The sequence below is a fragment of the Zosterops lateralis genome (genome assembly GCF_965231275.1).
Source record: "Zosterops lateralis genome assembly, chromosome: 4".
NCBI classification, from domain to species: domain Eukaryota; kingdom Metazoa; phylum Chordata; class Aves; order Passeriformes; family Zosteropidae; genus Zosterops; species Zosterops lateralis.
Window position 1 is genome coordinate 10,032,198 of NC_139765.1, and position 20,979 is coordinate 10,053,176.

The 20,979-nt window shown below is 38.0% G+C and overlaps 1 protein-coding gene across 5 annotated transcripts in view; it reads right to left on the bottom strand.

The window, feature by feature from the left end:
* Positions 1–20,979, bottom strand: part of PLEKHA5 (pleckstrin homology domain containing A5) — a 158,995-nt gene that overhangs the window by 19,503 nt on the left and 118,513 nt on the right. For 3 of the 5 annotated variants that reach the window (XM_083859603.1, XM_083859602.1, XM_083859606.1), the window contains exons 11-16: positions 20,434–20,893; positions 16,228–16,311; positions 13,457–13,576; positions 1,654–1,716; positions 996–1,076; positions 712–861 (exon numbers count right to left, since the gene is read on the bottom strand). In XM_083859603.1, coding sequence (XP_083715729.1) covers positions 712–861; positions 996–1,076; positions 1,654–1,716; positions 13,457–13,576; positions 16,228–16,311; positions 20,434–20,893 — 958 coding nt within the window. Of the gene's footprint in view, positions 1–711; positions 862–995; positions 1,077–1,653; positions 1,717–12,676; positions 12,731–13,456; positions 13,577–16,227; positions 16,312–20,433; positions 20,894–20,979 lie in introns of all 5 variants that reach the window. The other 2 variants (XM_083859604.1, XM_083859605.1) reach the window with 2 other exon arrangements.

Genomic DNA, 20,979 nt, shown 5'->3' on the forward strand with positions numbered 1-20,979 from the left:
CCCTGATTCCCTTTTTGTGTCCAACCAATTCCTTCTACAAGACAGTCCAACACTCAGACTACAACCAGGGTTTCAAGGCTGACATCAGATCAGTTTTTACCACAGCTACCCCCTGGAATTTGACACATTTATGGATATATCTGTAAGTAGGCAAAAATGATTCCTTGTCATTTCAGCATAGAAACCATCACAAACTGGAAAAAGACAGTTAACAGCAATTTCCTTCTTATCCCCCTTTTTTAAAAGACTTTTGGAATTGCATAATTTGAAAGATCTTTTAAATGTAATGGCCCACTATTAGAGAGACCACGGCAGTCCTGCAGCTGCTTTTGCTTAAAATAGGTGGAATAAAGTTTGTGCTTGATGCTACATTTTGCCATCACATGAAATAGCTTATTTGCATTATTTCCTTCTTCTGTTATCGAATTCTCATATTTCAAATGATAAGCACCACAGCAATTAAGCCAGTATACACCCTTTCGTGGCAAAAAACCACCAAAAAACCCCAAAATTAGACCACTCGATGAATGCAGTGAAAAGATCACTTTCCATCCACCTTTGACAAAAACACAAGCAAGTAACAGACAAAGGAGTTTTTGCTAGGATGCAGTAAAAAAAAAATAAAAAATAAGCAAAGCCAATGCAATTAGGAATATGAACATAATCATTTCATACTTCATTAAGTTTTGCTGGGAAGAACGTGGTACTTACCGCGGTGGCTCGGGACACTTCCCGGCAAGTGCTGAGCAGTCCATTCTGCAAGTCATCTCTCTGTAAGACTACATTTTGTATGGCTGCTGGGTTATCTGCATTCATTTCTATCTCCTGACTTGCTGATAGCAAAGCTTGCTCAAGCGTGTACTATTGTAATAAAAAGAATTATTTTTAATGTTCTGCATTATTGGGCTGATTTTCGTTTTATTTCAGCTATCAATGTTCTGATAATAAGCATGTAAAATAACATCCACTTTAGGTAAGAAATACAATTGTCCTACTTTCTCCTTGTGTAGCTGTTGAAGCTTCTCCTCCAGTGCTTGCACAACTTTATCCTGTTCACATAAACGGCTTAGCTTAGCCTAGTATAGAACAGAAAATAACCCAAATTAGCATTTTGTTATTTACATCTTCAATAATCAAAATCCAGTTTGATCAAATAATCACACCAATCTATAGAAAATGTTATTAAAATAAGAATTCTAAAACTGTGTTGGCATCAGTGTTGCATTTTCAAATTACTTCAGAAACCCTCTTAAAAAACTATGAAGTGCTATTATTACTTGGAGCAGCATGGCTCAAAACATGTAATTTATGATTCTACAGCTAAATCTTTACAACTTAATAATAGGTATTAGATTCCATTTTAATTTACATATTGCTGAGTATTACAAAGATGATTTTATACATTTACAGTCTGTCCTATAGTTTTTTTCAGGTGATTGTATCAAATAGTTAAAATTTCAGCCTAAAATCTAATATTTCCTGCAAGTTAGAAGCTTATTGCAAAGACACATCTCTTTGTATCATGATGCAATTTTTGCTGGCAATCACCTGTATGAAATGGGTTTCAAATCCAAAAGCCAAGAGGAAGATTATCATCAAAATAAAGAGACAAATACCAACATTTACAAGGAAGAAGGAATACAAATGACTTACATCAATGTCCAGCTCTTCAGTTCTATATTTGTACAGTGTACCCCTACACTCTTCTTGTGTTAACTATAAGGAAGAATAATATTGCCATAAAAATACTTAGTTGGAATGTGAAAATGAAAACTACTGCTCAGCTTTAAGAGTTTTAACACATAAATCAGCTTTTGGTTGAAAGGTAAACCTGCCACATTGAATAATACACATTTAGCCAATATACATTAATGAGGGTAAATAAATGGAATGTCAAGCAGACTGTCAGTAGAGTTGCATTAAATTAACAGGCTGTTTCTAATGCAAACTGGAGTTTCAAAGATGTACAACTCAATCAAACATGGATTATGTAGGAAGATGAAATTGCCAGAGAACATCTAAATAATGATGCATCATTGTGTCTAACTTTTGTTATATGAATTCTAAATGCAGGGGCTCATTCCACTCTGAATTAACCATTCTAGGCCCATTAAGGTCAGGTGTTTCACAAGCAGGATGATCTGATGTGAAGCCAAAACCAGAGGAGAATGACCTAAGTTTACAACATACATAAATATCTTCTCAGAGATACGTCCAATAAGTGCCACCACTTTTCATATGGATTTTTCATATGGATTTCCTGCTTTTCATAGGATTTCTTCCCCTCCAACAGAGCATTATCAGAAATGCCACAAACGGAAGCTCTTCTGCTTTATCTTTGGACCTAGGCAAACTTGTCTCCTTGTGTGAGTCAGGATGCAAAGTACCTCAAACTGCTTTCTTACAGCTCCTCACATTAACTTCTTAACTTTTTCAATCTGTTACTGACCAATAATAAGATTTTAAAATATTTTACAGGAGAAAAGGCAGTTCCCCATATTAGCGTGAACTGTCACACACACTATCTACTTAATATCCTACACAGCAATAAGGATATAACACTATCAACCTTCATATTCTATTTAATTAAAAACATTGGGTGTACAGAATCCCAACAGAGATGCTTTCCTTCCATGTGTCTGTCATAATTAGGTTATTGTGACTTAATAGTACAAGAAAGACTACTGAAACACAATTCCATGTTAAGGAAAACTCATAAATAAAAGGACTAGGGAAGGGTTCATGAGACAAGCATTCCAAACATAAAATAAATCTCCAACTCAGTAAAGTGTTTCATTTCACGATATTATGTCCACATACCTCATGCAAATGTACCTGGTGACAATTTAGAAGTATGAATAGTGTATTAAAAACACACAATAACCTTCTTTGAAATGGACATTTCATGGAAATGAATGCTGGAATATGAAAAAAAGCCACAGCACTTTTGCACCTCATGAATGTCACACAAATTAAGATATCCATTTAAACTCCCACTATTGTAGAGTTGTGTTGTTTTACTGTTGATTTTATCACAATGAGAGAAAAATGAGGAATGGAAATATTTAAATAAAACTCATAAACATGGCCAAATGTCTTTAACTTACAAAGGAAACCTGGTTATATTTCACAACAGGAAGATTTTACAGCAAGAAGATTATCCCCTATTAGATAAATACGCCTTTCCAAGTCAGTCACTGCTCAGCATTTTACGTGGCTTGGCTGGAATAACATATTGCTTATTCAAGCCAGTATTTTTTATCCTTTAAAAAAAGAGAGACTTTTTTTTTTTTCTTTTTTGTCATTTCGACCTTAATTATAGTTGTGTTTAAAACAGTTTGCCAATTCAGCATCCCTACCCCTCTGTACCTCCTGAAAGGAATACATATTAATTATTCAGAAAAGGGAAACAGATTTTCAGAGAACACTACAGCTGTGCTAATTCTTCTTATTAAAATCCTATCACACTTTTCAAATTGCTACTGACTTCTTGCTTTGGTCAGCAGTACCAGCTCCACACAACAGGCACTGCTGGAGATCCACTTCACTTGAGCATTTCCACTACAGCATTTCACCCAGACTGAGCATAAAAACTCCCCAAATAATATGAATAACTTAATCCATCTGGGACAAAACAGCAGGTCCACTTCTCCCACAATAATAAATGCACATCAATAAATGTGCTGGGGGCGAGGAGCTCTCGTGTCCTGCTGGAGTGACAGGAGGAACTGCAGCAGACAAAACGCAATTGCACGTTTCAGGCAAGGTTAACAGCCTCATAACCCTGGAAAACGCATTAACAGAGCTCCAGCGACCGAGTTATCAAAATGTACTTTGTGTCACGTTCCACAAACGCCTCTCTTGCCAAATCGCTCCCGCACAGCCTTTGCCAGGGCAGTAACTCCAGAGCAAGAGTGCCATCTACTGAACCAGGGACAGGAGCTGCTGCTGGCCGCCCTTCCCCTCGACATCTGCCTGTTTAAATACACCAAATCCACTCTTAGCATGGGCAAAAGCACCAAAAACCTCCCATTCACGAGGGAGCAGCATCCTGAGACCTACAAACAGAATTTACCATTTTTCAAAGGCAAACTGCACATGCAGAGTTTGGCCAAACGTGTATCTTGCATGTGAAAAAATAACACGACCTTAACTGAACCTCCCTCTGAGGACAGAAATAATTTGTCAGCAACTGTACAGAGCCCACCTCTGTCACACACCAGAACCAGAGGATTCCCAGAAAGGGGGAGATTCCTAAGGGCACCCTAAGATGTTGCTGAGACACAAGTGGTTGAAGCTATTTAAGTAGTTGATATTAAAAACATTTAAGTGACAGCATTATTTCATTACTTTGTAAGCTGTTTTCAGATTCCACTGAAATTTTGGTTCAATAAATATCTAGGAGGATGCCTCACACCCCAAAAGCATTCTATATAGGATACTGCACTTAGGAAATTAAAACAAGACAACCTAGGACATTTTGAACGTGAGATTAAAATCAAGACTTCTTTTGCTTACTTCTTGCTTTTTAAAATACCTATTGCTATCAGGAAACAGGGCAAACAGGCATTTAGCCCCATTAAGCAAGGTTCTCCTATAATTTTCAATTCTGTGACATTAAACACTTCAAATACAAATTGAAAAGACCAGATTTTTAGCTTGAACACAACCACTTTGTGTTCACAACAAAACCTGAAACATCTCAAAACCTAACGCGCATAACAGTTTAAATGTATGCAGCTCCTGTAACAATAATAATAAGCCATAAGCAAAACCTCCCTATCCTTACAGGAACAAAACCCTTAAGGGGCTATTTTTCTGTGTTTTTAATGTATTAAGAACAATTATCCATGGCAAGACCTGGATGTTTGCTTGTCGCAGTCAGATTTTAATTTTTCCTCCTTAAGGGAACTCACACATATAAGAGGAATTGAGGAAAGTTTTGCTTTTTAAAGTCAGCCTGTACTTCCTTAGAGAAAAAGACTAGAGAACAAGATTAACATTCCTCATCTAGTACTGGAAAGAAGCAAAAAAAAATCCAAACCAAGGTAGAAATGGGTCTAGTCTGTAAGAATCCTTTTTTTTTTTTCTTGCCTGTACATATGGAATAATTTCTCTGGCTTGTACTTGTGAATTTATAGCACAGTCTGCAGAGCAGAATGATGTAAGTCAAGTGATTTAAATAACTTTGAAGATGTAACAAATTACAAACAAAAGTGCCTTATAAATAACACATTTGAAAGAGTCGATGTTTTTGCTGTTTTACTAGAGAGCCATTAATCATTACAAAAAGGAAGCAAGACAAATTAAATACAAACTTTTCTTGCTTTCCTTTGCTTAACTCTAAATGAGCTCAGACATAAAACTGAACTGAATAAACTGAAGCTGAGAAAGATTCTTTTCTTCATCCACAGGAACGTCTGCAGTCATTACAAACTATTTCAGCATCCTGACAACAAAACAAGTTTCAGTCACTTGCACAGAGACTTCTCCCAATTATTTACATGTCTTTAAAACTGCAGCAGTAAAGACGACTGTAAAACCAATTTATTTTACTTGAATAAAAAAAAAAAAATCATACGCTGTTTAGACTTTAAATAAGTTGCCAGAATTTTAAACAGGTTGGTTTTGCATTACAAAAGTTTAGAAGACTATTAAGGCAGTGAAATTTTGAGTGTATTTTTAGCCAATCCTGAAAGTCACTTAATGCAACATCTCATGCAGGAAACTTTATCCATGAAAGCAGAGGATGTTGCTCCTCTTCAGCTAAAGCAGCTTCTGCAGAAGCCTCTCAGCATGTCACAAACACTCTGACCTGAAGAGATCACATCTCTTGTGGCAACAGGTTATTATTATTCACCCCTCATGAGCTGTTAGAGTCACTGTTTCTCTGACAAGAATGTCAAAAAAGGTGTTTATTCAGTGTCAGACAGGAAGCAGCAGATGTGCCTGCAAGGTGAAGGCAGATACTGCAGCTGACAGCAGAGCTTCATCAGGGCAGCACTGGAGAATTTATTGGCATCCCCAAAGGCATGAGCAGATTAGCCCAGGCACAGCTATACCTCAAATATGTCTATTTAATATTAGAAGCTCGAGCTTGTTTCCCATGACATATCTAAAACACCTCTGCTCATTATATACCTATTGATTGATTTGTCTTATATACTCTATCACAAAAAATTTACTCGCTTTAAAAAAAATTCTAACAGTCAGGCTACTTAAAAAAATTACAACAAACCCCCAAAATTTCATTTAGGGCTCGAGGGCACCTTACTTCTCTCATTTCCCTCCAAATAGTTATTTTCCAGGTTCCATGTTAAAGTTCCTGTTTTGCATGTAGGAGCACAATTTATGAAATCAGCCACTCACAACCCAACTTCCTTTGGAAAGCTGAGATTTTTTTGGCAACATTTCTGCATCGGAAGCAAACTTACGATGTGGAATTGACTTCAAAAAAACCCCAAAACATGCGATTAAGCTGCAGCATTTTTTAGAAACATGGCAATAATAAACATCTGTTTTACATGGCAGAACATCTCCTTTTCTTCAACTATGCAACCTTTATGTGTAATTTTGGCTCACGAGGGCACAGATGTAAATGCAAGGGAACTGGCCAGATACTCTCTTGTGAGAACAACACCTTCATTGTAGTTGAGGCAAGAAACTTGTTAAACATCCCCTGACATGACAGGGGCTATTCAGCTCAGCCCCAGCACCCCTAAGACACTGTAGTGTCAACGCAGAGGGATTGGCCATGCTCATAAGTTAGTGCAGGTCTCAACTCACAGACAATATTTCCATTCACATTTCTGATTCTTCTTCCATCTTACCATTGCCAACCAGCACTAGATACTCTGTCAGTGTGCACAGTAAAGTCTGCTGTGACTTTATGAACAAGACACTGCCTTTTGGATTTACAGGCCCCAGATCAAAGTAATTTTGATCCTTTCTTTCTTCAGTGGCTAAAGGCTTGGAAGGTGCAAACAAAAACTTGTAAATCCACTTCCTAGAACAAAACAAAATTGCCAGAAATGACCAGGTAAACGCCACTCACATGCTTTTGTAGTGGTCAAAAGAAAGAAGCACCTTTGAACACTAATTGCAGAGAATCATGCTAAGACAAATGTTGGAAGCTCATTGGGAGTTTCATGAGTTTACTGGACACCTGCATAAAGCACCAACTAATTAAATCGTCTAGACAGAAAGAAAGTTATTCCAAAAGTGTACATTTAATACTAAACAACAGAAACGCAGCGAAAGCCATGCTAACGACACTGCAGCGTTTTAGGAAGCATGGATGACTTGTGGGTTTCCAAAGCAAAGAAGAGAAACACCGATGTCATGGATAAATCTGAAGGAACAACCAAAACTGTCACTAAGGAAAATTTTCGCAGATGATAAAGCAATTTCATTCACTATCCAAGACCTTACTTGATGGTACAGTTGCGGTCTTAGCGCCGAGTTCTCAATCATAGTGTGAACCATGGTGATTAAAGGTTCATTCTCTTTCATCTATTTCAAATCAGGAGGAGCATACAGCAAACATCAGTTTACAGCATGGCTAGATTTGAAAGACGACACTGTAAAATATAGCCTCTACTTTAATTCTTTCTAATAATGCAGTAGATTACATTTTAACCCATGCTTTTTTATATATTCCATCATTCAGTAATATCAACATCTGAAAAGTTTAATAATATCAACAAATATATCAAAAATAATGTAAACGCTCAACACCAACGTAGTATTTATTCACCAACACACTCCCTTTTTTAAAAATAAAAAAGCTTAAAATAAGTTTGGCTTTGCATGGTATTGAAGTGAAAAGGATTATTGGATTTTACAGCAGGGACACTCAAACCTTATCAGAAAACCTTTTAAATTATAGGTTTAATTACTCAGTGTACATTAAAAAAGTATAACCATTTCCAGCCTGTGAACAGACTTATGCTCATGTATCACAAAATGCCTTTATATACTGCACTGATTTATATCCTTTGGAACTTTGAATCACTGCCTGTTGCATTTATCCAGCCCCATACACAGGAGTGAAACTATTCTGGAACCAGACATTTTCTATAATGATTACTATTTATTGTTAAGCATGCAAATGTCAAAATCAGGTATTTAGGGTTTCAGGAAAGTGTGCAACACAGGAAAAAAGTACAAGACTTTGCATTTAAAAAGGAGATTTTCCTAACAGTAAGGGGGAAATTATGAAAACAGGTGGTTTTCTTCTCCAAAAGAAAACAGAAAAGTCACTTAATGCAGAATTCTCCTATTTTTGTTGGAAACTTTAGCAATACTTGATTCAGGCATGGTAACACGAAGTGTGTGAAGGAGCATTTATGATCTTTCACTTTGCCCTGTCCATGAATTTGCATAGCAAGGTTTTGTTTCATAGATGGAAATGCAACAGAATGAGGTTTTGATACTTTCTAGTCTTTCTTGCCCCAAATTATTTAGGAAAAAACCTGACTTGTACATTTGGAGCAGTATTTTTTTACCTTATGCTAAGCAGATTTTTCTAGAGGATGTTTTTGTTGTTGTTGTTGTTGTTTTTTATCCATTGCAAAGTCTGATCAGCTGGTCAGTTAATCAGCCAATAAAAGGTACCTTAAGAAGCTTATGATGCTCTGTTTGTTCAAAGCAGGGAAAAAACCCTAAACAAGCAGCCCTTAGCACTTACTCCATCATCTCCAGTACACATAAACAGAAAACCAGAACTGACACAAGGGGTTGTTCTCCCTCTACATTAAAATTTTGTGCAGAGAGTGGGTGCATTCCAGAGAGTGGTGATACTAAAAGAGATCTCAATAAGAAGGGCAACAATAAGGCCCAAAGCCAAGCAATCAAACTACAGCCAACTGATAAATTAATAAAAGAAAAATTTCTCTGAGGCCCAAATATTTTATTAGGAACATACAGGTTTGTATGCATTTTTATTATCAGAATTTCAACTGCTTCATACCCTCTAGCTAATAGCTTCTACAATATTTCATTTTGTTCTTTTCTGACCAATATCCGACAATGCCAGAATTAATTTCTGTTGAACTGTTCAAAGTTCGTTTAAATCTAGATTAGAAAACAAGGAACATGTATTTGCTCAAAAGACGTTTTGAAGTACTGTTTTGTCTTCTAGAAGCTCCAACTTGGATTTACAGGAGCTCTTCCAATATTTTTACTACTACTGATGCTTCATCACGCTCATCTAACCCTGTAAGGCCAGGTATATCCAGGAAAGTTCCTGAAGCCTTCATGGAACAAATATCAAAAAGCAGGCAACTGGCAAAGCAATGCCAATCAAAGAGCCTATGGAGCAGTCAAATACAGCAAGTGTTTTTTCCCTTTGGGATCAATGTTTCCACAAACATAGTGACATTTAAGTGTTGAGGAGTCAGGATCTTGAGGGAGCAGCTATGTGTCACAAACCTTCTACAAGTGCACAAATAAATCAGAGTTACCTGGGACACAGTGGCAGGTCCCATGCTCTAAAAGATGACAAGGATTCCTATTTTGTGGTGTTCAAGAATTATCATAAGGCTACTCCCCAAATGAAGCTGGACACTATTCACATTGAATAAATGGCTCAAGGAAAAATACTGGCTTGCTCATAATAGAGGCAAGCCTTGGTTTTCACTCTTTTAAGAAAAAAAAAATTGTACAATAAAGGACAGATTTTAGAGCCTTCACGTAACGCTGAAAGTATTATACTCAGAGATTCTCTCCAATTAGAAAAGGCACAAAAAAAGTTCCAACAGAAATTATTTTAACTCCTAAACATCTAAACTATTTACATAAATATTGCTATTTCAAAAACCTGGAAAAAATCCCCCAAAGAAGACTAAATTAAATTAAATTTAGTAAAGCTTCTACTGTGACAAACTGGCCCGGGGTATGGAGTTTTATACAGATTACATGAGCTCAATAGTAAAGGGTTTTTCAGCCACAGGAAAGTTTTACTATCAAGATAAAATTCAGAAGGGGTGTGCTGGAATTCTTGATAATAACAGAAAGTTCAAGAAGGACTTTCTATCATGGCTTTATTTTGCAAAGGAGAAAAAAAGCATGTCTAGCTTTTACTTGGGGAAAAAACCCAACCTTATGTTTTGTTTTGCTTACTCTTTTTGTAATTACCAGGTACAAATAAATTAGAGGAAACAGCTGGCTTGCATTTAGTAGCACACAGTAAGTGATTATTTAAAATCTGATAATGCAGAAGACTGAGATCCTCTGTGTACTCAATGTCACATGCTGGCAAACAAATCATCCTTGCCTAGGGCTGCTGACTATGACCAGAACTGTTTCCTAAATTGCACCTGAATCTCTCTCCCAACTCTGCAAACCTTGAGCCAGCAGAGTGGTTTAAAAAGAAAAGGGTGCTGGACAACCATTTATTTGGCCACAAGACATCAAAGAAATCATATGGGTATATCTGTGTGACAAGTCTTTTCAGGCTTTTTCCCTCCCCTCTCTCTCTCTGAGCTCCAACAACAACAACAAAAATTCTGAAAGCGTAATACAAAACCATCAGAAAGTGTAACATGAGAATTTCTAAGCATCGCCAAAGGCAACAGCAGTACAAAAACAAAGCATGATTTCAAAAAGGGGATGGAATACTCTTGATTCTTGACAAGAAAACCACTCAATCAGCAGCCAGCTTATTGTAACAGAATATGTTACCTTCCCTACACATGAATTTTAGTCTGCCTGAAAAGTCACCTGTGCAACCTTGTGACAAACTTCCTATTTATTGTTGTGTACAGTACTGGACTCTATGACCAACAAGGTGAGAACTGAAGATACAGGGACTGGAGTCCCACCATGTGCTATAAACAGAGTAGGTTTTGAGACTATTTGCAGAGATTAAATACAAGTGGAAATACCTAATTTAAGTACACAGGACATTTAAAATCCAGAGAGAGTAAGTGATTATGCACACTGGGTACAGATGCTGGTAATAAGGAGGAAAGGCCTCAAATATACTGAAAGAGATTTTGATTTTTTTTTTTCTTTGCTATCCAACATAAAAGGAAACTGATATTTGGCAAAGTAATGAAAAGCTATAAATGTGATACCACTCCTAGAAGCCGTGGTACTCAAAGCAAAAACACTCTCAGGGGGATTTATTTCCTACAGGTAGATGACAGTATCATAAAAGAAGAGTATTCCAACCTGCTCTTCCATGATTTTGTGATTAAGGCAATATATTTTAGACTTGATTTCTAGATTGTACTGATTCCTTTCATCTCTGGTATGGCACAACTCTAAGACTTACACACTTTCCTAAATTAATGCTGACCACATCACATTTCTAAATTTTATCTGGTGCAAGTGCAAGGAAAATAATTTTTACTATTTTGCATCTTGTACATAGACAATTCCCCCCATTTAGTCCTGTCCATCATACTCACAAGCTTGGCTAACCAAGCAATAAAAACATTTTTACACTTCACACCGACAGTTATCCTTTCTTGACAATGAATTACACTGTCAAATACAGAATCACTCCCTTATTCCAAAACATTATAGACTGGAAATATTTGAGTTGGATGAAATATTTTGGTCTAATTTAGCAAGCAGTATGTCCCTGCTGTTTTGGACCTCCTGCAGCCCCTTAAATAAAACAATACAGAGATGTTTAGAAATGTGTTGCCATCAAACTGAATTGGTCACAATTTCCACCCTGTTTTCAAGAGGTAATAGGAAAATAAAGTCACTGGGTGAACCAAGCCCATGTGAGAGTGTATATTGTGTGTCTCTGTGCACAGCTGGGGTTTTTAATAACTTACTGAAATCCCAGTAGAGGAACATATAGAATATAAAAGTTCTAACAGTTGGTTTTAAGTGTAAGGCTCGAAAGTTTCAATAAAAGAGAGATTCTTACAAAAAGTGATTTTTAAAATATTTTTAAACAATGGTCATGAAGTTGCTTATTTTAGTTCTAAGCACTTATGACTGTCTTTTATAATTGCTAGCAACAAAATAAATCCACTTCAAAAATTCTCAAACACATTTGTACAGAAATCCCATTTGGTCATGCAACAATGCCATAAAGAGAGGTATGTGATATTGCAATTCTTCACTTGGCAATCACTTAAGTTAGTGAAGACAGATCTGTACCCTCACTCCATAAGATACTAGAAATTGAAAGAATTAAAATCTTATTCTTATATAAATCCTTCAGAATGAACTGAGAAAAATAAGAAAAAGGAGCCATGTTATGATTTGTTTAAAATATTTCTTCATGTTGACCTCCTCTTTATTTTATGTCCTGTAGAAACATCTAACCCTTCTTAATTTGAAAAACTGAAATTCTCAGATTTTTTTTATAAATTGCATGTGTGTCATATGAGCTTGGAAACATATTAGGACTGGTTAAAGAAGGTAAAATGCTACAGTTAGTGTTATCATGAAAAGGAAATTAGGAACGTATTTAAAACAGAACAATGAACTGGTGACTGTCTACTGTTCTCTGACAAATTTGAAATTGAAGGAATTTTTTTTCCCCTAACAGCTCGAATTTGTGATCGATTAAGAGATTCTATGCTGTGGGCATCATCCAACTTCATAAAAAAGCAATGAAAATCCTTCTCCCCAAATATTTCCAGCTTTGATAGCAGCAGGCAAAAAGCATTAAAAAAATATAAACGCACAAGTAAATTGCAAATCCCACCTGGTGATCCAAATATATGGCATTCCTTTGAAGGTGATGTGAAAGAATCTCATTCTAACAGGCAGCAGTCAGAGAGGGAAAAGAAAAGGGACAGAAGGTGCAGAATGCATGAAAAGAGCTTTAAAGGATGTAAACTAGACAGTGATAGGCAGTACTGTTTTATGGAGGAATACAATGCTGTTTTAACTGCCTTTTTTTGGTGAACTGTTAACAAGTTTTGAGCCCGAAACAGAAATGATGAAAGTTTGCTACAAGTCAGACCATGAACTACTACATTACATTTTGGTTTACATATAAAATACAGTAAGCTTATGTAAATGTCCACTACACAGGCAACTATGAACCCTTTGAAAAATCCATCTTTTAAACATGTCCTGCTTTTCATGGACATATCACAAATACGACAGCATCTGATAGGAAGCCGTATAAACAACAGATTAATCTCAATTTATCACAACTAATTTTGTTTGTTATACCAATCGATTAAAACCACTTAATTTTAAACATGAACTACAACATACTTAAAAAAATATTCCTATTTTGACTTGGCTTTAGCAACTTTAACTTGGCTTTAGCAACTTTGACATGGCTTATTTCAAGAAGTAAATCCTCAAAGGGTTGATAGCAGAACGCCACACACACACACACACACGAGGGATTAATGTCACTCCATTCTACTCGCGCAGGAGCCAGAAAACTTTGCACAAAGCAAACTCTGATTAATGAATGACTAGGGGTTAGTTGAGGATGGAGCATGACACACATTGCTGGATAGCTGACCTTTGGGCTGCTGGCCTCAAGCTTTAGCTGCATGAGCTGTGCTAGTGTGTGCTCCCGGATACTACTCAGCTCCGCCTGCTGCCGTCTCAGCTTTATGAGCAGCAGCGTCAGCTCCTCCGGCTGAAGGAGTGAGGTGTGGGAAGCCAAAGAGTAGAGAGAAGGTTAATTGGTACCCCAGACAACACTACAGTAAAACAAGGCACACCTTATAACAGGTTTACTTCTAGAGCAAAGTGAGGCAGCACCCTCTGAGCGCCTTACAAAAACTCTGGTGGTGATACAACACAAGAGACACTGTTTTTCCCAACTGGACACTTCCAAATATAAAATGAAGGGTTAGCTTTTGACTGCTCAAACCAGCAAATGCCATAAAAGTCAAACATCCTGTATTGAGGACAAAAATAATTGGGGATTTTGCAGGACAAAATCTGTGCAGACCTCAAACTTTTCCTGACACACGTATCAAATGGATGATATTGACTTAAGTCAGGGGGAGGCAATTCCAGCCCTTAGGATGTCATTACCTGTACATGGGCAGCCATTTGAGCTTGGTGGAAGAATCAAAACCTGCCCTCAAGAAAATGTAGTTTTTAAAATAATTCTTCAAATGTATGTGTTAAAATTGAGAGGAAAAAATTATGACAAACCCATGTTAACTGAACTACCTCAGAAATAATCCCTTTTCACAAAATATATCTGCACGAGCATGACAGAAATAATTTTCCATCCCACCTTTCACAGGTCTGAGGCTGCCAGTTATTTTATTGCTTTGCTTTTATGAATAAGCTGTAGAGTACAGCCTTAGGAAGGGATGAAGAATAGTATTTTAAAATAAGATTATATATAATATGGAAATAAAGTCCAACTCAAATGGGTATTTGTCAGGTAATTCCAACACAGATCAGCTTAGATCAGTTAGGGAAACTCTACCTGAGCCATTCCTGGGAACCATTTCTATTAGAAAATAGAAAACAAAGAAAACAAATCACTGAACATCACAAGTATTTTTGTTGTGTTCCTGTTTGCTTCTGTTTCTTACACTTCTCCAGAAGTCAGCCTTACAAAAGGTTAAATATTCATCCAGCATTTTGATTTTCTCATAAGCCCTGTGAGTTAAACAAAGCCCAAACACAAAAACCTCCTAAACCCTTGCTTGCTCTCTCCCACAGCCACAGAACTTCCCCAAAGCAAGGAAGCAAAGAGAACAGCTCCAGAGAACCACTCATTAAGAACACTGAAAGTGAATACCCGTTTCTCAGAGGAAAGAAGAAAAATCCCTAAGAAGCAGCATGGCACCGGCACTTTTGTGAGTTCAGAACGGAGGAGCCCACAAGAGGGAGCAAGGGATTTCCACATAGCTTCAGCTGGCAAAACCATTTGCTTTTGAGAGAAGAAAACCAACACCAAACCCAAATTGCCTAATGGCAGTTTTCCTTCAACACCTGGATTTAAAATGCTTACTCTCAGAGAGAAAGTATAAGAATCTAGACTGCTATACAAGGTATTTTCCAGTTCTCTCCAAAAATAGGCAACAGTGCTTTCAGTCTGGAAAGTAACATCCACTCAAAGCACAAGAAATCTTATTTTTAGGAATATGAGAACAAGAAGTAGCATCTTCAAGCAAAAGGAGCAGCGATCCACTTTTTCAAGATCAAAACTCCTTTTGGTACATTCTGAAAAAGCCCGATTTTAGTGCATTGGGAATAAACTATTTAATGGCACTCCAACCCAAACTTTTTTTTTTTCATAGAAGAGCCCTTAGAACAGAACTCCTCTCTAGACATTCAGAATGTTGCTGCGAGTGCTGTACATTTTTGCAGGTCTTGGGACTCTTGCAATGACCATAACACCAAATTTTTCTTAGAACCACCTACAGGCTTCCTCCTCTGGCCTCTGCCAAGTTCTGCTGTGGGCAGGATTTCTGGTTGGTTTCCTGGACCTGCTTGTCCCTCTGGAGATCAGCCCAGCTCCACGAGCAGAGCTCAGGAGAGCAGAAGGGGCCACAAATCCCAAGAAATGTCTGGAAGGCTCCAGCTGCCAAAGGCCAACCCACAAAAGTCGCTGAAGGTGCCAGAAATCTGTGCTGGGAAGTGCAGGAAACAGGGCTCGAGGCAGGGGAAGGACTGGCTGCCCACAATATGATTAAAAAAAAAAAACAAAAACAAACCCATCTATTTTCTTAATTCATAACTCTCTCAATCAGTATTTTTGGATGGACAGAGAGATGACAAAAAAGGAGACAAAAAACTAGTAAAGAAGTGACATAAATTTAGGGCAATTTTTTGGCTGAGAGTCATGCTTCAACTAGGAAAGTGGACAGTATTCACCAGCATTACTTTGATGAAGTATCTTCAGTGAGAATTTCAGCTCTACCACAGTGTCAGAAAGGACATAATTTTACAAAACGCTCCTGCAGTATTTTTTACATTTCCAAAAAAGCCAAACTTAACTTCTAGGATTCTCTAAATAATTAATGGAGAAATAAGTGTTCTGTGATGTAGCCTACCCTCTCCCAGGAATTACAGCAATGTATCAACAATGATTAAAAAATAATAAATCTGTATTTCCCAAAGAAAACCTTGACTCAGCAGCTACACGATATTCTCAGAACTCTGTGGAATCACAGAGTACTTCTTTCCCTGGTAATTTAAATAATGGCTAAATAAATTTAAAGCAGGCTTTAACTAGAATAAAATTTCAATGCTGCCTCTTCATACTTAAAGGATTATTCTTAAAAAAACCCTGATGTACCAAATAAAAATCCAACTCACTGTTTTGCCTTGGAGGTTCTGAGGAGTAAGAGGCTGTAAGCTCAGACCTGCTGGCATCGACCTTCTGTCAGGCACAAAGACATGCTGTACAAAAAAAAAAAATAGCACAGTGTGATCCACAGTTATTCCTGAAGACTCAAAAACTTTAAATGCTAAAACAAAAAGTCAAGCCAACTTCCCCCTCATGAAAATTCGCTATGATTTCTGCCAGTCATGCTCCCTGCTGATCTACTACCTAGGTCACTCAAGCAGTCTAGCTCTAAATTTTAGAAACACCCCAAATTTCAAAATTCATTTAATTAACAGCTCTCCCTCATTATTGTTGCCCTACTGACAGACTGCATAAACAACAGTTTTTGCTTTTCACTTACATTTCTCATCCTTTTTTCTGCTCATGTTTCCCTCCGTTTTCCCCTCATCTTTCATGTCCTTTTCCTCTCCTTCTTCCTGCCCTTTTCCACCTCACGTTTCAAAGTTACATTACACAGTGACATTCATCAGGCAGAGACCCAAACAGTCCATCTTTCAATTTTAGCCATCCTTTCACCTGAACACATTTTTTGAGCTCAGATTTCTGCCTGCTACCTGCTTTGGAAGTGGTGTGCCATGACTGACCTCCACACGCAAAGCTTAAAATATTCTTAAGACGTTGGTCTCAGAACTAACATTCAGGCCTTGCCAAGCACAGTTCTATCTCACATCTTCCCATGTCTTGAATCTTGGATCAAACTTGGTTTGCTGGACTGGGCAGTTTCCCATTCTCATCATATTAATAAGTTCAGATCTTCAGAGAAAGCACATCCTGAGTCTACTCTTCCACTGGTTTTGCAGGGATTTATTTTGCCTACACCACAGGGTTGCCTGAACTCGGGATATGAGCAGGCACAGTCTCATATAAATGCCCTCCTAGAAGTGAGCAGGCATGAAAAGCACATGCCTTCCTACACACACAAAAACATACATTTTCATGCTTCAGCTAGTGCCAGGGGTGTGGGAGGCAATTCTTTTCCTGCTAATACAGTTCAGAAGAAAACCATTACATTGTGCAAGCGAGGAGGACTCAGGGGAGGATTTGTGACTCCCACAGGGACTAGGTCAAGTCACTTCTGGAAACCACCCTGAAGTGGTAGAGTTCATGCACCATCCCCAGCCATGAGCAAGGTCTATTCACATTTATTGTTTATTAATGTTTAATCATATTTATTTTTGACAATGCACCAAGAGACTGCCACTACAGTTCTACTTCCAAAGCACAAGCAATATAACCAGTAATATTCCCCACAGTGGATGTTTATCACTTAAAAAAATGTAGACATTGGCTAAGAACTTTGAAAAATATTAAATATTCATAAATATGAAATGTTTTGTAGCAAATTTAAAAGAAGCCTGGAAAACAACAGACAGTTCTAGCATGAAAAGGTCTACAGCCATGGTAAGTACATTTACAATGATTTGTGAGAAAAAACACTGAGGACTGTATTCACCAGTGTTGCAAAGGGAACTTGTATGACAAAGTTCATTTAAGGACAGCTGAATAACAGCAATTTGGGGAGGTAATCTTTTTCTGTCTTGATGTATTCTCAAAATATTAGGGGCAGATTGCTAGATAAAGTAAATTCTGTGGGTGTAGTGCAGCATTCTTGGGGCTGCAGATGTAATTTCTATTTCAGGAATAATCGGGAAGGTCTTGGAATAAGAAGAAAAGATACAACACAGGACAGATAACTAGATGACATGAAAAGAAATTAGAAAATTTTTAAGCTGAAGGGTGACTATTTTGGAGTAGGCAATGCCATTTAAATATATACAAGCAGTCCATTCAGAACCACGTGCTGTAAAAAATAAAAATGTTTGGCATCTGCTCACCATGTTCTCATTCCTACACTTTCAAACCATGTCTTCATTGACTTCTTAAACTGAAACAGTCACATGCAAGGGGATTCATACAAATGGACATATGGACATGAAGACAATTGTTTTGTGTTTGCCAAGTCTTGCAATACCACCCCGTCTCACTCTTTGAGGTGAGAAAGGATCAACAGAACTAAACCAAAAGCCACAACAAAACCCAAATCTTCTTTCTGGATCCTTTTCTCTTGGGAAGTGGCTCAGTTCTGCCTGCCAGAGTGACCTGACTCAGGCAGACACCTGAGTTTGTCCTGAGCATGAAATGAACATATGACTTGGGCTCCTGGACTCTCTGCTGGAAGAGACCTCTAATACCCCTCACAGAAGCATCCCTCACTCTTCCTGGGGAGCTTTAACTTTCTTTAGTAGCCTTTTGTTCAAAGTGTGTAAGTGTCCACTGTCCTATTAAGTTGCTATTAAGTTAATGACTAAAAAGACTTTTTTCATCTTTCCAGTTCCAACACATGAGGCAGCTCTTGCAAGTTCAGCCTTGCTGTCTAACCATTTGATTTTAGCTAAGTGGGCACTAGTCTCCTTTCTGTCTTATACATACATAATAAAGAGTATTCGAGTTGTTTTATATCCTTCTCCAGATATTCCTTCTAACTCATTACTTGTGAACAAGTTCAAAAAAAGGTAATAGCTTCAAAGGTAACAAATGCTAACAGAAATTCTGCAAATGTGAAAGTCCAGCCAGGTATGCTAAGATTAAGTCTTGTAGTACATGGAGAAAAATATATTGGTGACAAAACCTGATCTTCTTGTGGGTTAAACGCTCCAGCACACAACTGACTGGGAATGAGGAACACTGTTTTAACTTCTCATGATAAAAGAATTATAGAATACTGGATAAATTCTAGAACTTTCTGTTTGGATGGCCATCTATGCAGAAGTGCAGCACTGTATATGACAAATATAGACTATACAGCCTTGGAGAGGAAAATACATCCAACCTCTCAACTTGGAATAGTGCTTGATTGGCATAGATAGGACTGAGCTCTGGAGAGACACAGCGTGGCATTTTCCAATTGCTGTCATAGAGGGGTTTCAGGAGGATTTGGAGAAGCTAAAAATAGAAAGCCAACCACTGAAAGCCACTAAAAACCCTAAGATCTCTATGTAGATGGGGTTTAGATGCTCAATTTACCCTACTGATTTCAAATAATCAGTCTTCTAATTACCCACCTCTTAAAGACAGGGGTGTTTTTAAGTTAATGGCAAAAGCTGGTTGTGTAACTAATTAAATACAAACCAAATAGCATGAAAAACTCAAGGGAAACAGGAGGTTTGTATAAAAGATACTAAACACTAAATGAAGTACTAGCATAAAGTGTTCAACAAGGAACAAAAACATCAGGAAGCAAAACATGGCTGACAGGACAAATAATACACATTCTGCAGCACTGACCCCAGTGGTATTTCTCAGATATCAATGAGAAGCACTGATTACTAAATTTCTATAGCAGCTGAGACGTTAAAGGATGTCAAAGCAAAACCACTCCTTTGGTGATAGGGATCTAAAAACATTAAAATCCAACACCTCATAATCAACTCTAAGTTGTTTAAATTGCTTTAAGTTGTAGTTATAGAGATTTTTTTCCTCTATATCAAAAAAAAGACAACCAAGGACAAACTTTTAAAAAAATGCTCAGGAGCATTTTATATCCAACCAAAGGAGTAATTTTTGTTTAATTATTTCCAATCTATTAAAAGCCATGGTAACAAAAGCATGGTGGATGTAGCAGAGTGGCACATGTGGCACCCAAGTTTACAATTCTTCATGTCTCCCTCTCAGTGGTCAAGCATTAAGGTTGTGTACATTTAGACTGATCTTCAGTGATCCCCCTAATACCACAAAGGCATATGAAGGAAAAATACACTTCATTTGCTGCTGGAACCCAAGGCAGCCAAACTTGTTGCAGCACGTGGAAAGAAACTTGGGACTTTGAGTCCTCTTGGTGTTAGAAAGGAGTTAGATTTTTGTACATGCGTAAGGTATTCTGAATAATTTGCCTATTGACTCCTTATTTTTTTTAGAGAGACATATTATCACAGACAGTAATATCAGGACACATTTTTATCACATAGTGCTTGAAAAAAAAATACATTTTCACTGCCTTTAGATTTTTCAGCACTTTTTAAAATCCAACCTTTCTCCATGAAAACAGTGACGTAAAAATAAAAGTGTATTTATAATAAAATACACTACAGCGCACCACCAGTTTTCCAGTAACCAGACACCTCCTACTGAAGAGCCCTGCAAATTAGAGTTTTAACTATGAAATGGAGTGTTTTTACCTTTGTGTGATGCGTCCTGTGCCTGCGGTCGATGGTCACATCTCCCCTCTGCACCGGCGAGGACACCTCCGACCGGTACGTCCGCTGCGGGGAGTACCCCTGGAAACCGGCGATGGAGCCGTGTGAGGGGGACGTGGGGATGGAGTGCATGGTCTGATCAGAGATGTTGATCATGGTTTTCGGGCTGCTCAGGGTGCTGTGCCTGCTGAGGGTGGTCTGCTTGTTGTAGAACTGGCGCTGCTGCCACTCGTAGAGCTGCCACATCGTGTCGTCGCGCATGGAGCGCCGCTTGTCCTCGGCGCTGACCGCCCTGTCATACGCCGAGGGGGCCACGCTGCAGAGGCTCTCTGGACGTGTCTTGCTGTTCCTTGGCAGTGTCCTGTATCCCTCTGGGTACCGGGGCAGCACCTGAGCTCGATGGCTTGGCATGTTCCTGGGCAGCGTCTGGTAGGAGATGATGCTGGAACACAGGTTTCCTTTCATTAGCGTTAATGTTACAGTATTGGAAAGTTATTTCTTTCTGTTCTCAACCACTGTGCGTTGGGT